Source organism: Lissotriton helveticus, chromosome 7, assembly GCF_964261635.1.
Source record: "Lissotriton helveticus chromosome 7, aLisHel1.1, whole genome shotgun sequence".
NCBI lineage: Eukaryota > Metazoa > Chordata > Amphibia > Caudata > Salamandridae > Lissotriton > Lissotriton helveticus.
This window is the reverse complement of record NC_136068.1, coordinates 658,864,733-658,886,323: the sequence shown is the minus strand read 5'-3', so window position 1 is coordinate 658,886,323 and position 21,591 is coordinate 658,864,733. Positions and strand designations below refer to the sequence as shown.

The 21,591-nt window shown below is 43.7% G+C and overlaps 1 protein-coding gene across 1 annotated transcript in view; it reads right to left on the bottom strand.

Moving 5' to 3' along the window:
* LOC144768933 (uncharacterized) overlaps positions 1-21,591 on the bottom strand; it is a 367,458-nt gene that overhangs the window by 176,149 nt on the left and 169,718 nt on the right. Inside the window, exon 6 of the mRNA XM_078652940.1 lies at positions 11,115-11,168. Coding sequence (XP_078509066.1) covers positions 11,115-11,168 — 54 coding nt within the window. The remainder of the gene's footprint in view (positions 1-11,114; positions 11,169-21,591) is intronic.

Genomic DNA, 21,591 nt, shown 5'->3' with positions numbered 1-21,591 from the left:
GGATTTGTAAACCCAAGACAACACAGAACGGTAACACAGGAGAGGAGTATTCGGAAGAAGTATCTTTATTTCTCCTGGTTCTTTCCTCTTTCTATGTGAGCTGCATTCTGCAGCACACATTAGAAAAAGAAAAAAAACATCTGAGCCCATTCCTGAAAAAAAGCAATCCTACCTACAACACAGGCACCCTTGCACCGTGGTGCAAGGGTGCCTGTGTTGGCACTAGGCTGCCAAAATTGAGCTGGCCAAGTGGGAAAGGATAGGAATATGTAGTATTCGATAAAAAAGTGCATTCCTGCCCTTTACATGTGAAGCAGAGCAGCACTGTAAGGTGACTTGCAGTGCTGCCCTGGCCCACAAATTTTATAAATATGGCAATAATGACTTTGGCACTAGAAGGCTACAAGGCTCCAATGGCTTCACAGTCAAGCTGAAAGTGAATTGTGAGGGCAAGCCATGTGTTTTGAGCCTTTTTGAGGTGGCAAAGAACTCTCTTTAGTTTGTTTTCTAAATTCATCAGTGGTTGGAAAAATACTGGTCTCAACTAGTGATCAGTAATCAGTATTTTTTGACCAGTGCATTGTATAACAGACCCCTAATTCTTAGTACAATCACTTCTTTCCACTCTTATACATAAAGCACTCATCTATTCAGTCAATTATGTTTGTGACACATTATTTTGCTTCATATAGCACAGATATGAAAGATTGGAAAATTTTATTTCAGACACCAAATGTAGGAGTCATTGCTTTTTCTTTAAAGTCCTTTGTATGGTAGCTCCAACGGGTCACAGCATGATGTCCAGTTCTTTTTACGGAAACGGACGTCATGCTGTAACTCATTGGAGCTACCATACTCCAGACATTGTACACTTTATGCTTCTGATATATGGCGTAAAATGAAAAACATGCCAGAAGACCTCTCGCCTGTTGATCCCTGAAGAAGCCCCAGGACGATGAAATGCTTTTGCTACCATTTTCATGCTGTGATTTTAAAGAAAAGATAAAGAATAAAGAGTAAAAAATGTTTAAAGAAGAAAAAACTACTCCTACATTTGTTTCCTGAAAACAAATTTTCTTATCTTTCATATCAATACAATATGGACAAAAATAATGTGTCACAAACATAATTGACTAAATAGATGAGTGCTGAACCATTTTGAGAAATTTGCTTGGAAAATCATTTTTCTATTTTAGAGTTGTAGGGGGTCACATCTCTGGATCTTTGCTCCATTGCTTGGCTCATAATTACTCCTAACACTTTTTGTTGACGAGTGAAGGACTAGCATGCCTTGACCCTTCAGTGTGTGGTTTGACTTATACATAAAGGTACTGCATACTTTTGCCCCCATTATCACACTCCACATCCGTCCCTGCCCAGAAAACAGAAGTTATATTTAACAGAAGCTCATTGATATTTACCCTGCTCTCCACTTACAATTCAGAGCTAAGATGTTTTGAATAGTCTATAAGACCCCATATCAAAAAATAAACAAGTGAAGATTTCTTCTCTTAGGGGTCCATTAGGATGGTGGGCGGATTTGCTCCACCCGCCATCCTATCGGTCATTGGGACCGCCCGCCAAAAGTGCGGGGGTCCCGTGGGGGGTATCAGGATGCACCCGCCACTGTGGGGGGCTCATCCTGCATTTTTAGCATTGTGGCTGGCGGTGCTCTCAGCACCGCCCGCCACAATGCTAAAAATGCACAAATGCATTTGCAGTAACAAAGCGGCAGGCACCGCGTGGTGCCTGCCGCTTTGTTAATGCAAATGCAGGGGGGTACCACTGGTACCCCCCGTGTGCACCCCCACCTTTCCTTCACTCCGGGGGCTCGCACGGGGTCCCCGAAGTGAGGACTGCATGCCTTTCCAAGAAAGGCATCTGTTATGGCCCATCCTAATATGGCTGGCGGTGTCTAATAGACACCACCACCATGTTAGACCTTTTCCTCCCCGACCGGGGCGGAAAAGCGGCGGATGATCTTTCCGCCCGCCCGCCATCCTAATGGGCCCCCTAGTGTCTAAAGAGTGGGAAGTACCATTTGACCTGGGAATGGTTTTGCTACATCAAATGTTTTTAGTGTCATAAGACCTTGATGCATTCTAATAATTGCCTTTGCTTATCCTTTCCATGTGGAGTGGGAGTAGAAGGATGTGCTTGAGCTATGAGTATGTGTTTATCCAAGAGAAACCCAACACACACATTGCCAAATTCAACTCATAGCTCCCAGACCCAACCAACAATGAGCTTATCAGTGGGGAAAAAAACAAGAGAGGAAAGATCAATAACGAAGCTGAAAAAATAGAGATAAGAGGAAGAGAGGCACAATGGAGTAAAAGCAGAATCATTGATGAGGGAGAAAGCCATGGGAAAACATTTTTTAAAAAGCCTAAACAGAGAGCAAAAGGGGCACTGAGACAGTGGTTTTGAACATGAACTTTGTTAGCAGCTTCTGTTCTTCTTAGACAATTTGGTGGGATCCTTGTGACATATGGATGGGTCATTGTGGTCCCACTGACACCATTGTTACACATGCACCTAGAGAGACCCTTTATATTAGCTCTCTACTACCCTAAGGACCTGGGCCTTGTTGCACTTCAACAGCACCCTCTAGTACCTTGGTTCTGTGCCACAGACTTTTGTACCTGTCTGTTTTGTTCTAGCAAAGAAAAAAGGAGAGTGTGTTATGTGGTGGGTATCTTTGCATGTGTTCTATTATCTCATCTGCCTGAGTTCAATGGTAAAGGTTATTGTATAGATTATAAGGCGGAAGGAATTCTAATTTGATCAGTTGATGCTGCCACCTTGGAGAGGTGACGCCATGCTGTGTCACCAACAAAGCTGATTAGAAAACCTACCCTAGTGTTCAGTGATATCTTTTCATCATACCATTTTGGCAATGAGGATGGGACGAGGAGAAAAGTGGTAGACACAACCTGGGTGGTCCTGTGGATGCTACTGTAGGAGGCAATGGTATGGTGCTGATTGGACTGACACTGGATTAGATTTGAAGTGCCGAGTGGACCCCTGTCAGTTTACGTTTGAAGTTGGATGAATATTTGTGAAATATTCAACACAAGCCCAGGTACAGTGTTTTTTTAAATACCAACAGGAAAGTTCATTTTCAAACTCACGGATGGGGTGAACGCTTGAACACATCTGTTAGAGCATCGGTCTGGAACTTGCCGCTGTGATATGGAGTGTGTTTCCTGCATTCTCTGCATCACTCAAGGAGTGCAATCTGAGTCCCAGATGCAGCGCATCACTGCAATGCACCTTACGCTGCACAATACCATCTTTTGCCATCTAACGATGTAGTGTATCAGTGACAGTTGCAGAAGACGTCCATTCCCGGAAGTAGTGGGCCATGGCAGTGTTCTGCATACATCATTTGAAGTGATTTTCACATCATTTGAAGGTCAAGGAGGTCTCCAAGATTTGTTCCAGCTGGCATGGCTGCTCACAGTAACATTATAACTCCACTATTTCTGTAAATCAATCAGGTCTCCACAAATACCTTGGAGGATTGGGTGGAAATGAAGAAGAATTCGATAATAGCACTAGCTTACCCGTCACGCGTTGCTGCTCTCGTTGCTCTCCTGTTTCATTCGAGTGGGCTAGAGCAGTGCGTATTTGTTCGGTTTCCAATTTTGATTCTCGTTGTTCTCCTGTTGCATTCGAGTGGGCGTGAGCAGTGCGCAATCTATCTGTTTCCAATCTTGATTCTCGTTGCCCGTTCGTTTGTGAAGAACGGGCTTGAGCAGTGCGTACTCGATCGACTTACAATCTTGATTTTCGTTGCTCGTTTTTTGAGAAGAACGTGCTTGACCAGTTTGTGTTCAAACAGCTTATAATCTTGCTTCCCGTTGATCGGTTTCCAATCTTGATTCGCGTTGCTCTCCTGTTTCATTCGAGCGGGCTGGAGCAGTGTGTAATCTGTCTGTTTCCAATCTTGATTCTCGTTGCTCGTTCGTTTGTGAAGAACGGGCTTGAGCAGTGCGAACTTGATCGGCTTACAATCTTGATTTTCATTGCTTGTTCGTTTGAGAAGAACGTGCTTGACCAGTTTGTGTTCGAACAGCTTTTAATCATGCTTTCCGTTGCTCGTCTGTTTCTGAAGCTTGTAATGCCTATTTTCTTTCGTGCTTTAGAAGTAGTTCGATAAATCAATTACCGTTTGGGGGGCATAACTTTCGACGATGTTTGCAAATTCGCTGTCAATTTCAGTATTAGAAAGATTAAGAGGGCCCTTCTGGGTTGATTTTAAAAAAAAAGGAATTTGCCAGAAACCTTTGCGAGAGTGTACTCAACAACTTCCCAAAGTTTCATGGTCATCGGATGAATGGTGTAGTAATGCACAAAGTGTTGTTTTAATTCTGTTTATTTATTTGAGTGCTTGTGGATACACAGTATTTTTTGTTTTTCCATCTGGTGCCTGCACGAATAAATCAGAAGGTTTTCTGACCCGTGAGCTGGCCACATACAGTTGTCCATGTGAGAAGCACGGATTCTCCAAATCTAGTCCACACAATTGCAGCGATTGTTCTTGTGCTTTGTTGATGGTCATTGCAAAAGTGAGTCGCACCGGAAACTGTAAACGTTCAGTATTGGAAAGGTTATGAGGGCCCTGGGGTGCCGGGGGGCCGATATTTAACAATTTTTTATTTCTTTTTTTGCCAGAAACCTTCGCGGGAGTGTACTGAACAACTTTTTTTTTTGTGAGCCAGAAACCTTAGCGGGAGTGTACTCAACAACTTCCCAAAGTTTCATGCCGATCGGATGAATGGTGTAGTAATGCATAAAGGACAAACAGACATACTTTCGTTTTCATATATATAGATTGGATGGACATGACTTTTTGCTAGCAAGGAAGAAGGCATTATTTATAAGCGTACTAGGTAGATAGGAGCGAATAATTTGTAAATATTTGTCAGTAGCCATTGGACCCGATGGCCAACCCATTGCTAATATGTCCAAAGAGGCAATTAAACACCTTGAGGGCAGGTTAGCAAAGGAACTCAATTTGGTCCTAGTACGTTATAATTTTTTTACTCACCCTCAGGAAGAACATGAATCAATAGACAAATTTGTAACATAACTTAGAGAGCTTTTGATTAAATTTCGTTTTAGTGCTATGACAGATGAGTTGATTCGTAGCCAGCTCATTGTACAGTGCAAAGACAAGAAAATTCAGGAGAGATTATGGGCAGCAAAGAACCCCTCTCCAAAGGAGGTGATAGATGGAGGCAAGGGACAGTGATTATAGAGATAGAATACTAGTTGTGAGTCAAGGCACTGTGGAAGAGAATGTGTGAGAAAGAGGTGGAGCTCATGGTGGATTAGCGATCAATGTATACCACCATTCCCATGAAAATGTTCAAGGTGCAATGGAGTAACGTGACATTGTTTGCTAAGGATATCAATCATGGAGGACATCAAGGGGAACCCACTGATATTTTGGGATACATCGAGGGGAACATGCACTATAGGATGCAAACAATTTTAGGGTTGATGTATCATTTTGACCATAATATAATAAAAAATCCCGGAGAAATCAACCAAATAATGGTTATGGAGGATTTAAACTTGAGTGATACTTGAGAGAAGATGTTTTGAAATACCTTAGGAGGCTGGAAGGAGTATGTCCACAAAAGTATGTTAAAGTAAAATGCTGTGCCAATGTAACAAAAACTTCATATAGTACCTCTTTTTGTGACAGGTGTCAAAGAGTTGCTGAGTGACATGCTTAAAGCGAGTATAATTGAACCCGCAGAGGTTTGACAATGGCTACCTCCAGTTGGTATTGCCAAAAAATCTGATGGCCATTTGAGAGTTTATGTGGATTTGACATCCCTCATCCTGGAGATAGTCATGGTCAGATTTCCTCTCCCAAATATAAGCAAGCTGCTGGTATTGGTGAAGGATGGCAAGTAGTTTTCAACTGTGGATTTGAGGAGTGCTTACCATTAAATCAGTTTGCATGAGGATTCTTAAATGTTGATATATTTTCTCACTACAGAACGGATGAATCGATTCACTCCTGTGCGGTTCGGGTTAGAGTCGGCTGCAAGTGTATTGCACCAGATGATGATGAAAATCTTTAAAGGGGTGAAAAAAGTTATCTATTTTCAAGATTACTTTCTAGTCTTGAGTGAAACTGTAGAGCAACATAACTCAACTTTGGTGTTGGTACTGAAGAACTGGGGAGAATTTGATTTGACACTTAATAGAGATAAGAGTACATTTGTGACCAAAAAATAGATTCACAAGGGTACACTATATCCCATGATGGCATCAAACCTAATTTTTCTTTATTGGATGCAACGGTAAAGGTTCCTGCTCCAACAAAAAAAAACAATTATTATTTTTCAGGACTCATAGTGTACTATACCAAATGTGTTGACAGATGTGCGGATAAGACGGAGTGTTTGAGAAAACGTCTATGGAAGGGGTGGAGTTTTGTGTGGAGAGAGGACAGAATGTGTGCTTTGACGATATCAAAACAGAGATTTACAATGCTGGAATTGTGTCTCTGTTTGAAAACAATTTAATGTCATTCTGCCTTATTTGTTTAACTGCTCTGGGTGGTTGGGGTTGTCTCTCAAATAACGGAGGATGTTACATTTCGTATGCCGTTCTGTTTGTATTAACAATTATAAATGTTGTATTATACCTGTTTAAAACACACTAAAGCATTAGCAAACTTATTTTAAATTCGCTACCATTTTATTACTCCATACTGCATGCGGTAGATTTTTCCTAAGAGGGGCCTGGACGGCTTTTTTAAGGCCGTGCGGCTCAGTGACCTGTTATTTACAACAAGGGGTGGTGATGGACAGAGTCTCTGAATTAAGCAGAGTACTCTCACCCAGTCAAGAGATCAGGGCTAGATCCAACACCGTTTTTTAGCTCATTGCACCATCCCAGTTTCAGAACCTGGCTGTATGCAAATTAGTCTGTCCCTGGCCCAGTGCATCATGGGAACAGGGCAGACCAGACTACAAAAGCCAATTCTTACACTGGGAAGGAAACAAGCTTCCGGGGACCGGTTTCTGCCATTTCAGGTGTCTTCAGCCCGGCTTGCTTGAATCCTGATGGTGCAATGAGCAAGGGACTCACATCTGAGTATACCCTTCCACGCTTAGGGTGGACAAAATTATTTACAACAAGGGGTGGTGATGGACAGAGTCTCTGAATTAAGCAGAGTACTCTCACCCAGTCAAGAGATCAGGGCTAGATCCAACACCGTTTTTTAGCTCATTGCACCATCCCAGTTTCAGAACCTGGCTGTATGCAAATTAGTCTGTCCCTGGCCCAGTGCATCATGGGAACAGGGCAGACCAGACTACAAAAGCCAATTCTTACACTGGGAAGGAAACAAGCTTCCGGGGACCGGTTTCTGCCATTTCAGGCGTCTTCGGCCCGGCTTGCTTGAATCCTGATGGTGCAATGAGCAAGGGACTCACATCTGAGTATACCCTTCCACGCTTAGGGTGGACAAAATTATTTACAACAAGGGGTGGTGATGGACAGAGTCTCTGAATTAAGCAGAGTACTCTCACCCAGTCAAGAGATCAGGGCTAGATCCAACACGGTTTTTTAGCTCATTGCACCATCCCAGTTTCAGAACCTGGCTGTATGCAAATTAGTCTGTCCCTGGCCCAGTGCATCATGGGAACAGGGCAGACCAGACTACAAAAGCCAAGTGACCTGTGGCGCAACCATAACACTTCAAAGAGACAATACAGGTTATATTAAGCTCAACACGGGTCTTTCTCACAAATGTACTATCTATTCACCTGCACTGACCAGGTGGGAGACTTCGACGCACCCCAGATTATGGCCTTTGGGATCTCCGACCACTCCCCAGTCAGCACCACTTTGAGTTGCCCGGCGACCAATAGTCCATCCTTCCCACAGATAGATCTGTGGTGCCTGCAGGACCAGGCCCTCTGGGATAAGCTCTGGGAGGGTTCCCATCTCTATTTTGAAGAAAACAGGGGTTCGGCTGACCCTCACATAACATTGCGGGAAACTTACAAGATGGTGCTGCGAGAACAGGCTCAGGCACTGATCGGGGCACAGAAGAAGGAGGAATCCATACTGATTACTCAGCTGGAAAATAAAATCGAGCAGATGGAACACGCTGTTAGCATCGCCTCATCTGCTGACCTCCACCACAGATTGACACTCAAGCAGCGGGAGTTTCAAATCTCCCCCTGCATAGCAGAGCCTCACCATCGCTCTAGCAATTCAGTAAGGACCTCAAGACATGGATGCTCAATCAACAGGAAAACAACTAGCACTATCTGACAGCTAAATAAACAGAAAGGGGACCCTGACAATGACTAGGAAACAACCCACCAGGGGAAAATGTACTAAACAATGTAAGAAGGGTGACCCCAATAAATATGAGAAGGACAAAAGTTCCAAGGTTTAAGAAATAACACCCACAGAACTGCTCACTAGTATTTTAAAAATGAATTTTTCATTTTACTTTTCATAATAGCATTTTCTTTTTAAAAAAAAAATATTTCTTTAAGAAAGATGAAAAGCACAATTCATTGCGTACATCAGCAAAACATCACAAGAATCTGTTCCTATTCAATAACCCCATAACGTTTCATGGAACATCTGAGGAAGAAGAAGCAGCAGCCTGTAAATATCAATGCCCCACAGTGTGTGTTTAAAAATTCGCATGAACAGCTAAGAAATAGTCACATAAAAAGACAACGGACATGAAGTCCAAAAATGACAGTCAGAAACAAAACAATACACAGAACATTAGGTAGAACAATGAATCACTGAAGCAGACATACATGAAAAGCGCCGACGCGCGTTTTGGAAAATACCAAAAGCGACTTTTAAATAGATTCCTTCATCAGGGCGCAAATGTTACGTTACATGCAGCATAGGTGACCCAAGATAATGTCATCAAAATGTTGAGATAGGGGCAAATATAAGCATCAGGGCTGACGAAGCATATCTCAGAAATCTAGGATAAATTGCAGTAAAGTTACTGCATTAAGTGTAGGTTCCAGCAGGGACTCTCTAAATAACTGGGCCTGATCCTAAATTGGTCTGCCAAATGAAAAGATAATCCAAACAATTTAGAGGAAGGAGTAAGGTCCCGCTGAATAATTAGGAATTAAAATGTCTCCGTAGTAACTAGATTTTGCAATCAGAGGATGTATGTTTCAGAGAGTGCGTATAGCCACATCACCCGGTGTGGGAAACGTTGATTATAAATCGATAAATTTACAGGTCCCGTGTGTGTAGTCTCCTCATCATAGCGTCTGGACAAACGATACCGTCATGGTGTGTGGACACTTCATTTGGCGGACCAATTTAGGATCAGGCCCAGTTATTTAGAGAGTCCCTGCTGGAACCTACACCTAGGGGCTCATTAGGATGGCGGACGGACTTGCGTCCGTCCGCCACCCTAGAGTAGGAGGGACCGTCCGCATGGGCTGCGGCGGTCCCTCCGTGCAAATTAGGATGTGACCGCCACCCTGGCGGTCACATCCTGGATATTTGACATTGCGGCGGGTGCAGCTTCAAGCTGCACCCGCCGCAATGTTAAAAAAGCATACATTGCATATGTATGCAGCAAGCAGCAGGCACCGCGAGGTGCCTGCCGCTTGCTGCATACATATGCAGGGGGGTACCATAGGTACCCCCCAATGTGCACCCCCCACCCCCCCTTCACCCAGGGGGCCCGCAACGGGCCCCCGCAGTGAAGCACCGTATGCTTTTACACGGCGGAATTTCCGCCGTTTAAAAGCATTTCTTTCTGTGCATCCTAATACGGTGGACGGTGTCTGAGAGACACCGTCACCATATTACAGCTTTTCCGCCGCGGTTGTAAGCCAACCGCGGCGGAAAAGCTGCGGACGGAAACCAGGACCCACCAGCCATCCTAATGTGGCGGTGGGTCTTTGGTGGGTCCGCTGCAGTTTTTCCGCATCCTCCGGGCCGGCGGTGGATTCCGCCGGCCCAGAGGATGCGGAAAAACGGCAATCCTAATGAGCCCCTTAATGCAGTAACTTTACTGCAATTGACACTAGATTTCTGAGATATGCTTCTTCAGCCCTAATGCTTACATTTGCCCCAATCTCAACATTTTGATGACATTATCTTGGGTCACCTATGCTGCATGTAACGTAACATTTGCGCTCTGATGAAGGAAGCTATTTAAAAATCGCTTTTGGTATTTTCCGAAACGCGCGTCGGCACTTTTCCTGTATGTCTGCTTCAGTGATTCATTGTTCTACCTAATGTTCTGTGTATTGTTTTATGTTTCTGACTGTCATTTTTGGACTTCATGTCCGTTGTCTTTTTATGTGACTATTTCTTAGCTGTTCATGCCAATTTTTAAACACACACTGTTGGGCATTGATATTTACGGACTGCTGCTTCTTCTTCCTCAGATGTTCCATGAAATGTTATGGGGTTATTGAATATGAACAGATTCTTGTGATGTTGTGCTAATGTACGCAATGAATTGTGCTTTTCATCTTTCTTAAAGAAATATTTTTTTTTAAAGAAAATGCTATTATGAAAAATAAAATGAAAAATTAATTTTTGAAATACTAGTGAGCAGTTCTGTGGGTGTTATTTCTTAAACCTTGGAACTTTTGTCCTTCCCATATTTATTGGGGACACCCTTCTTACGTTGTTTAGCACTATCTGACAGCGCCTGAAGACCCTCACTGGTGAAGCAGCCATGCTCTACAAATCCTGATTGATTGATAGATGCTTTTATTTTTCTAGCATCTAGCTGTTAAGCAACTTAAACCCCTATACTGAGCCACTACCATTGGGCCAATTCAGATAACATTGATAATTCCTAACAATTGGGTGCAATCAGTCACCATAGGGTTAAGGCAATCCCTCCACCATATTGATTAGTAACATACAGCATCCCCACAGAAGGGTATATAGGAATATGTGCAGTATGTTGAAAATTTACTTATTTGCCTGTTTAAAATAAACAATTTGCTTAATTTATTTTTGGTCGACCTTTCAAACATTTTGTAAATCAAACACATGAGAAATAAACATGAACTATGCTGAAAAATCACTAACACAAAATAATTGTAAAGGATTTTTACCAGTGTCTTGGTTATATTCGCTATTGGCATTTCCACACTCTTTACTAAGCCGTCCTAAAACACAAAAATTAAAACAATTAATGCGTTTATAAAGTACTTTGAAAGCTAACCAGTTTATTGACAGTTTTGCCCCCAATCTGTAAAAAGTGCACTAATAAGCATAAAAGCATGCATTGCATTTGGCCACATTCATAACAGAGTATCAGATAATATGCACTTTGGGCCAAAGCCCACGCCAGGATATTGCTGAAATGTTCTGCTCCTCACAAAGATGCAGTTACCTTGCACCAATATCTGATGGCACACATTGTCTATTTCTCACATATGAGCACTTAGCCCCACATTGAGACATGTCATACGCCAGAGCATGCAACCTTTGCTATATATACGCAGGCACTCAGCCCGAAGAGAATCTATAGCACTGTATACTCAGGCCATTAAGACACTATGGGAGTATACTCAACATTGTATGGGCCACTATGTATAGGTTCAGCTACTGTGTGCATGATTAGGTATTTTGCCTCAGACACGGAGAATCTTTGTTTAATATGTATGTCACAATGAAGATTTTGCAGTATAGGCAATTTTGTCATACTTGTGTTAAACATTGATCAATGAAAAACAATATGTACATTTTGTATATAGGAAATACAACTCCCACAATGCCTCATTAAGGGCAACATGGGATATTGGTATAAAAAGAAACAAATGTAATATATATATATATATATGATGCGATTCGACAGACAAGGTCACACACATATATATATATATATATATATATACATATATATATATATATATATATATATATATATCCAACAGCTGCAGTCTCTCAACACGCCAATTGCCACGACAGAGACACCACGCAAGTCCAACGTTCCTTTAGGCACAAAGTTTATTTAGGTAGGGTTTCCAAAATCTGACGCGTTTCGGGCATTCGCCCTTGCTCACAGACAGTCAGTAAATGAAATGGCTCTCACTTAAATAGTACTTGTTCCACAGTTTTTTTACAAAAGCATTTTTTTCGTACTTGCATTTCCACCACGTGTAAATGGAAAGTGAGGACACACTACTCAGAATAAACCATATTGAGTACCTCTTCCAAACAATTTAAAGTGCATGGTGCAGATACAGAATAAAAATCAACATTATTAAAATTCTGATGTGCACGGAGTAAAGCAAATGTATATACATTGAAAAATATTCAAACAATGCATATTTTTTAAAAAAAGGGGGGTTAAGACCTTTTCGTATAGCAGCATAAAATGCATTTAACCAAATAAACTTATATTCAAAAATATATCTATAGGATTCCACAATCCTGTAGTGCAAGCAACCAGCCGGCAGCACTAACACAAACACAGGTACAGACCACAACGAGGGATTCGTGATAAAGTGCTTTATTCCATCGATGGGAATGGCAACATGACGCGTTTCGTCCGGGGAACCCGGACTTGATCACATGACAACCCCAGAGATACATGTGGTTAAATACTGACGGTCATTTCCCTTGACTCCACCCATAACTAAGCAAGGACATAGAAAAATACTAATCAATGAGAATCGACTGGCTGTCAAAAAATGGTCTAAATCACAAATCAAGCGAAAAAGGACCCAATATACATTTCAATATACATGTAATGATGTTTCATATATTAACAATACAATGATAAAAGCGTTGAAACAATTCAGGGTAAGTGCCCAATGCTACAGCCAGCCTGTACATCAAGCAGTTAAACAAAACCAATTTCGAATGCCTACCATTTTTCAAAATGTAAATCACATCTTTCTTCACTTTAGATTCTCATCTACCAGCCAGAAACTCACCCTGAAATATCACAGAGAAACCTGCTTAATGAGCGCTTCTTGACCAGTCAGTTTTACGCAGCCTTATATAAAGCAGTGGTGGGCCAACCACTGAAAGCTTGAGCTAGAAGCCTAGCTCTGCCTCAGCTTGACGTTCTCTTGAGATCTCAAGCCTAAAAGAAGCTGAGCTTTGATAGGGAATGTTTAAATACCCTGAATTTTAATAAGTACTTTTCAATGCTGAGAAGTAATCAAATTTATTGAGATTACATGCTTCTGTGTGTTACAGAAATAGAGTTTTTTGACGTTATCACATTGTACATGATGTTTTTTGCATGATTTAAATGCAAAAAATGTTCAAGGCTTGGCGTTTGCACAGGCTGTAGGAGACTAGTATCTGCTTACTATGGTTACCCCCCCCCCTTTTTGCTGGTGTTTCACTGTCTTTTTACTTTAGTCTGGCTCTGGCCCTGCTAACCAGGACCACAGCCTAGCTGCTTCCTCTCTAAATTGATTCCAAGTACTTTAGGTACACTCCATATTGGTTACTGGTTTACCCTTGTGAGTCCGTAGTCTATGGAACACTAGGTACTAAGGGCATAGGTACCCCAGAGGACTACCAGGGGCTGAAACATGTATAATGCCACCCCTGGGAAGCCTTCCAAAATGGTACCAACGGTCTGCTACTGCAGCCTGGGTAAGGTGCTGCATGTACCCCTTACAAAGATATAGGCTACCTACCGGACACATATAAACCTATAAGTCACTCCTATGGCAGACCTTATCAATCCTGAAGGCAGAGTGTTTGGTTTTGTGTGAGAGGGTGCCCATGCATGAGCAGGACCCCTCTGCAGCTTTCAGACTCACTTCTCTGTAGCTGTTCTGTGATGCAGCCAGACCATATACTCTTAAGTGCATTATAACCTTGCGGTAAATGCTAACTTTGGAATCGGTGCATGGAAACATGTTGTATTTGGAGTCATACACTTTGGAATCCTACCCCCCGCCAGTCCTGGCAGCGGGGGTAGAATTCCACCCTTCTAGAGAGAGAAGACATGTAGACACTTACTTAACCAGTAATAGTTTAAAAGAGCCCCAGCATCACAAAATGGATGCAGCAGCCACAGACACTGGTCTGACCTCCTGCTGCTGGATGAAACTCCGGCAGGGGAGGCTTGGACAAAAGGTTTCCTGTCACAGGGTGGTGTAAACACCTCCCAGACAGGCTTTAGTGTATTGGGGCTGGGTGGGTGCATTCAGAGAATGCTTTTCAGACAGTGCTGGGGGCACACTTGGTGTCTCTGTGTATACCCCAGTTCAAACCGGTTGAAGGGGCACTCAGCCCCTGCTCTGGTTTGAAGCTAGACAAAGGGAATGGGGTGTAACCACCCCCACCCTGGGTCCTCCCTTAGGTGGGACCCTAGAGTAAGTCCAACCCCTAAACTTAGAATTATAGGATCCCAGTCCTTAGGACTTTAGATGACCCTGGACGAAACTCTGCAACATATATCCTGGAACTTCGACATTCTATTTTGACTAGAAGATGGAAGAATCTCCCTTGGGGTCATGGAGTGACTCCCCTGTTCAAACAGGCACCAAAGATGCATCTTGCCGGTCGGCATTTCCAAGGCTCCTGTCGGATCCCGCCGGATTTGTGACACAGGCCCAGACAACCAGACTTCTCCAAGGCTGACACTTAATCCCAGCGAAGCTGAGACCTGCAGTCTTCACGAGAGACATGGGACCTGACCACCTGGCTATCGTGCACATTTGCTAATGCACCTACTTCCCAAGCTTTCCCAAAGTTGTGCATTGGACTACTTGTAGTCCAAGCCCTGAGCAACATCTGCACTGAAGATGGTGGGCCTACACTCCACGACTGTTCCGTGGGCCCGCATCTAGTTCTGCTCAAGGCCCCTTCGGGATCCATGGTCCGATGACTGGTGGGTCCCCATGAAGAAAACTCTTCTGTTTCTTGCTCTTTCCTGGTTGCTCCAGATCTACCCTGACTCCCCTCCAAAGGGTGAGTCCCTCAGACCTTGCTGGTCTGCACCGAAGCCAATCTTTGCTTTCTGCATGGGTTGCTGTTGCCAAGGCTCGTTGGGTCCCATCTCAAATCCGACACCGCAGCCTTTGTGGTACAGCTACAATCCAGCTCCTGGTCATCGTCGACGCCTCCTGGTCCTTGTGGCTGAAGAGTCAAGCTTCACCTTCTTCACCTGAAATCACCCGACAATGGCTGGCATCTTCTCCTCGCCTTCCTGGTCACTGGCTAGTGGCCCAGACTCTGTCCCCTCTGCTTTCAGGTTCTTCTCGACTCTAATCCAGACTTGGATCCATCCGGACACTTTCCACTTGGTCACCTGGAGCACTTTTCAGCAGCTCGCCATTGAAAACGACGACAAAACCTGACATCAAAAGACACCTAGGCACCCGGCTTCCCTAGGTGAGGTAACTCGAGTACTCCGGTGCTCCAGTGGGTATTGAATCTAGAACTGCCTAGTTCTAAAGGGGTGTGCTCCAAGTCCTCTTCTAAGTGTCCTTCCTTTGTAATTTTCTAACCGCGACTTTCTCCATAAAAGTTAATGGTGGTTCGCGGTTGTGTTTAGACACTGCACGTGTCCCCCGTGGGTCCTCTGTATCACTACCTTGGGTGGTACCTGGTGGCCCCAGTGGTTCTAAATGCTCTAGGCCTTGTATCTATGTCAGTCGTGGTTCCTATACCACTTTCTTAGTATATGTTTTGTGAGGCTCCTAGGGCTGACCATATATTGTGCTAATTTACTGTGTGCTAAATAAATTTAACTGATGTACTTTTGCCTCTAGCCTCATAAAGAGACTAGAGGGATGTGTTTAGAATAAATATATATATTTTCAATATATATTCCTGGTGACGTTCTCCTTTCATTTGGTTATTCATGAGATTATAGACTGGTAAAACCAGCTGCTTTACATTTCTCCAAGACTTAACCTGAAGGCTGTTTTCCACAGGATAGCTTTCTATATAGGTTTAAACCTACCTTCATAAGGGTTGTTTGCACTGGTGCAAGCTGCCCACAAAAATAGTGGACTGCATATGCCAGGCCAAGTTATCACATTGGTGTGCTGTGTGTGGGATTCCAGCTTGCCATTGTTTTACCAGATAATCTGAAGTGTTTGATCATTTGAAAACCACTAAAGGTACCAGAGGTACATATAATACAAGCTTACATACAGTAAGTTCTACTGAACTTAGAGTTGTGTGTCTAGGGCTTAAGCACACCCTTTCTACAACTCAAGAGAGTCCAGTAGGTACCCAACTAGAGTAGGAAGTGAATACACCACACCTCACTAGTTATGTCTTCAGGGCCAGGAGTCAGTGGATTTCTGCCAGATGTCAGTAGGTTACAGACATCCTAGTATGACACATTCCCTTTTAAAGAATTAAGGGCTCTGTGCATTATGAGGAAATTGAATACACCAAAAAATGCAACCACCCAACATCTCAAGGAGGTGTTAATGCTTGATAGCCATAGAAAGGCTACAGAGCCTGAAAGGGTTGGCAGTGGGTTGGGAGCAGCAGAAGGGGAGATGCCAGTGGTGCAAATCCACAGGACTCAGACTCTGATGTTGACCAGGCAGGTGACAATGACCTAGACCTGGGGAATCCAGCTCCACCTGGAGATGAGGAAGGCCAATAGGGCCCAATCTTTGCCCCCAAGGAAGAGTTGGTGGTGTGCCTAGAAGGCCAAGATCTCCTTCAGTTGAGTCTAACCATTCTGGTACATCTGTAGGTTCTTCTATCTCTTTTCATAGGAGGGCAACCTCTCAAGAGAGGAGAGAGAACCAGTTGAGGTTTGAAGAAGCACAACTGGAGATAAGGAAACAAACGGCAGCCTTAGAAAAGGAGTTCCTAGAGCTTGAAAGAGCAAGAAAAAAAGATGTGACTAGAGTCCCAAGGTGGCAGCAATGTCCCTAGAGGTAGGGACTGGTCTTATGACAATAACAACTTAAGCAATATTGTCCCTACCTACAAGAGTGGGGATGACATCCACTAATGGATAACTGCACTGGAGAGTTCCTGCAAAGTACAGTAGGTACCCCAGGCGCTGTGGGCAGCAATCTTGTGGCTCTTCTTTGCAGACAAAGGTAGAGACAAGCTTCTCACTGTCAGAGAAGAGGATGCTGATAATTACAAAGTCCTAAAGAGAGCACTTGTAGATGGCTTTGGCTTAACCACTAAGCAGTGTAGGATACCGTTCAGAGATACCCAAAAGGAAACAGACACAGGACTGGGCTGACTTTGTTGATTGCGCTACTAAGGCTCTGGAGGGCTGGTTACTGGGCAGTAAAGTGTGTGATTATACAGTATTGTATAATTTGATCATGAGGGAGCAAATCCTTAATAACGGTCAGAATTAGCTGTTGCATCAGCACCTGGTAGACTCTGATCTGACCTCTCCCCAAGAATTGTGAAAGAAGGCAGACAAATGGGTCAGAACTAGGGTGAAGCAGAAGGTACAGAACGAAGGTGGTGACCAGAAGAAGCAAGATCCTAAGAAGGGTGGGGAGAAGGGTAAAGACCAGAAGTCTTCACACGGTTCCCAAAATTATTCTACTGGTAGGGATTCCCAATCTTCCAAGAAAAATAAGGGCCAAAAGAAACCATGGCATAAAATCTGTAAACAGAATAGCCATTGGACTAGTGATTGCACTAAGAAAGATGCAACTCCAGCCACCATTGCCCCTAAGGCAACTGTTCCCCCTAGTTCAACTCCTGGTGGTGGTACTCAGCAAAAGGGTGTAATAGGGTTAACCCTGGGTACTGAGATGGGCTCCGGGCTAGTCAGAGTACCAACTCAGGCTGTGTTGATCTGTGATGGAGGCATGGATATGTCCTCCTCTGTGAGTCCCAGTAACTTGGGCAAGTACAGACAACAGCCTTTAATAAATGGAAAATAGGCTTTGGCCTACAGGGATACTGGGGCAAGTGTCACTATGGTGACACAAGACCTTGTGGACCGTGGACAAATCATACTTGGTGAACTTTACCAAGTAACCAATGTTAGCAATGTCAGAACCAACCATTCCCTGGCAGTTGTTAATTTCTCCTGGGAAGGGGTAACTGAAGTGGCGGTGCTTCCATTTGGGGTGCTGGGGCGTTGCCCCACTAATGTCATGGGCGCCATTCAAACTGTTTGTTCTACTTCTCCGACGCTAATTCTAATCAGGACTCCTTTGATTGGAATTAGCGTCGGAGAAGTTAAACAAGGGGCGTCACGCTGAAGGGGATGGGGGCTGCAGCAGCTCTCCTTGTCTCAGGGCGTTTAAGTGACACCAGAAATGGCACTGAACAGTCACGGCATTGCTACTGCGCATGTTTGTTGTTGGGCTGATCATATTTACGTTCAACCCGAACATGCGCTGTAGCCTTCCCCTTAAGAGACCCAGGGTTGCTTCATGCCGCAGCCCTCGGTCTCCTAATGGGCAGGGAGTATCCCTGCCCTCAAGCCAATCCTGGGCCTGGCACGTAGAGGGATTGCAAGTGACGTCGCAACGGTTCCTGTTTGTTGAGGATGCGGTACCCCGGCCAAGGAGCAGTTGAGCAGAGGTGACAGAGGCGGCGCGGACCAGTACGTTTTCTTTTATTATTTTTTTATTTTAAACTTCCCCTGTGGCGTCCACCCCCGCGCGACCCCGGCCCCCCGCCGAGTATTGCGAGCTGCGACTTGTGTGTTTGTGTTTGTAGGCTAGCTCTTGAACCGTTGCGTGCGTACACGCTATTATAATCAACACACTTTCAAGTGCAGAGTGATGCCACTCTGCACTTCAAAGAGTGTTAATGTTTATATAGCGGGAACACAGACTGACTGGTTTGGTGCAGTCCAGGCAACTAGGCCCGTCCTGCTGGAGCCTGGCACGCACCTGTGTATGCTTCAGAAGTGCATGGCAGGGACGCGCCTTTGAAAGCAGTGACAAACTCATTTACATGACAAAAACCAGCATCCGTTCGTTCTGCCTTGTGTGACAAACGCAAGAATGTTACTATTCTTACGCTAGTCCACACCACTAGTACTGCCTTTGCCGCTGGTCCCAATGTCATGAAGACAAGAGCATGAAACAAGGTCCCAAAAGCCTTGTTCACTTTATGCTCAAGAGCTATGGGGACAACTAAATGTGTAAATGCAGAAACCGGAGGCTTTTGAAACACCAAGGATGGTGGCGTGGTTAGCCCTGTGGCGAATTTAGGCAGCCAAAGGGCGAGCGATGTTGCTTTCGCTGCTCCTTATTCCACACACAGACTTATTAAAAGTTTGAAAAAGAAAACTTTTATAACTTGTCTTTAATAGGATAGGTTCTCTTATCGAGCACCAGCGTAGTTGCAGAATTCTATTAAAATCGCTCTCTGGTGCTGAATACTATACTTGCCTGTCACTCAGATTTTTATTTCGTTTCCCTTCATATTTGAACTTGTTAAATGTTTTCACAAATCTGCATTGTTCCCCTGTACTTTTGTTTTGTGAATAGAGGCGAGACCCAATCAGAAGCCAGTTAGCTAATTAGCCTCCCTGCAGGGGGGCACATTTTATGTGTTTATGTTAGGTGTGTCTAGAGACTAAATCTAGCTAAAGAGCAACAGAGTGCTGACGAAGGACTGGAGACCCTCCGAGTGAAGCATACGCTTGGCTTTGTCCTACTCTCTCCTGTGTAAGGGAAATGGTAATGCACCTTTGAAGGTGCAATGCTCTTGCTTATCCCGGTGCTTATGTTGGTGGGCGTTTTATCATGCTATTCAGACAGGGCTGCCTCATACCTTCATCCCGTCGATGTCCGTAACATGAGTGCCACACCTCTAATAGCGCCAGGACACACTAAATTGTGGTTACTAGCATGTTTTACAATAAGTTTTTTGTCTCTAATATTACTATTGCTATGGGTTAGCAGGTTTAGAGATTACAACTGAAATCCGTATGCAGTCTGAAAGTCAAAAGATGGCATCTTTTACACCTACCACAGAGATCTGTTATTGTAACAGAAGTTCTTTTAGGCTAAAAAGTTACAGCGGTGGTAGAATGTGCTGTGTGACAGCATGTGGCTGGGGATTGTTTAGAGGTCACTTTCCCTAGATTTGCGACTATGTAAAATGAGCCCATTGTGTTTTTGGTAAAGATTGTGTCATGCTATATGCCTATTTGTTTCAATTTAAGTATTTTCTTGCATCACTCATTCTATTAGAAACAAATTTTTCTATTTCACAGGACCCTCTCTGTCTCTTCTTCGAAACCCGATCGTACTTCACAATATTGCTGTATTACTAAGGGGCATATTATCAAGGGGGTTTATCTCCGCTTTTTTGGCTTTAAAAGCCAAGAAAGCGGAGATAAAATTATCTCCCTATTACCTAGCTGTCGCCAACACCAGTTAGCGACAGCTAGTAGGAGATAGCGACCATCTTGGGCCCCACTTTGCATGTCAGTGATATTTATCACTAATGACATGCAAAGTGGGCGTGCCAAAATGTTAGCGACTGGAAACAGTCGCTAATATCGCTATCTCCTATTGCCAACTTTTGGAGATATTCGTGCTAAGCGCGAATATCTCCAAAAACTAACACCTGCCCTGAGCAGTTCTTAGCCATGTTATCCAATGGGAGGTGGATAACATGTCTAAGAGCATTAGCTCGGTAATGCATGAATATCGCTGACTTTTCAGCGATATTCATGCATTGCGGCCGTTTTTTATCGCATTTGCGATAAACCTTGATAATAGCAAGGTTTATCTGCGATAATTTCTGACGATGCTTAGCGTTAAAAAATTTGTTGCTAAGCATCGTTAGCGATAAATATCGCTTAACGTTGGTAATATGCCCCTTAATGCGTTACTTTTAAAATTGCGTGTGCGCAGGCCGGTGTACCTTCTCCGGCGCTTGAAAGAACCTTCTACCGGGACTGCTTGTTCCTTCGCCGTTTAGAGAAAGTTCACAGCTGCTCTGCTGGTTCTGTAGTTGGTGATTTTATTTTTAGTTTTGTTGGAGAAGAACAGGGTCCCAGTGTTCTGCCTCGCTCATTGCTTCTCGAGGACAACGTCACATTGAAAATTCCGGGAGTTTGACCTTCAGGGAAGTTTAGGTTATTTTTTTGTTTATTATTAGGATTCACCCTATATTTAATGAACTACCCAGACCTCGAAATGACATGCATGCTTAGTGTTATATTATCCAGTGTTCGTGTGTGTGTCATGCGTCCAGTATTTGACAAACTGTAGGATTTTGAGAATTGTGCTGAGGGACATTACAGCCATAACATTAATTGGAGATGCCTAGCCAAAGTTCTGGCTTGGCTCTTAGAGTCAAAGGACTAGCTGAGCAACTGAAGTATTTAGCATTGAAACCACTCAACCAATGTTCTGTAAAACGACAAAGACTCTTTAAATTTAAAAACAATGGGGCATATTACCAAGGGCATTATCGCCGCATTAGCGGGACTTTTTCCCACTAATGCGGCGATAATTTTATCGCCCTATTACCAAGCTGTCGCTAACACCAGTTAGCGACAGCTTGTAGGCGATAGCGGGCATTTAGGGGCCCACTTTGCATTTCAGCGATAATTATCGCTAATGACATGCAAAGTGGGCGTGCCAAGATGTTAGCGACTGAAAACAGTCGCTAACATCTCTAACTCCTATTAAC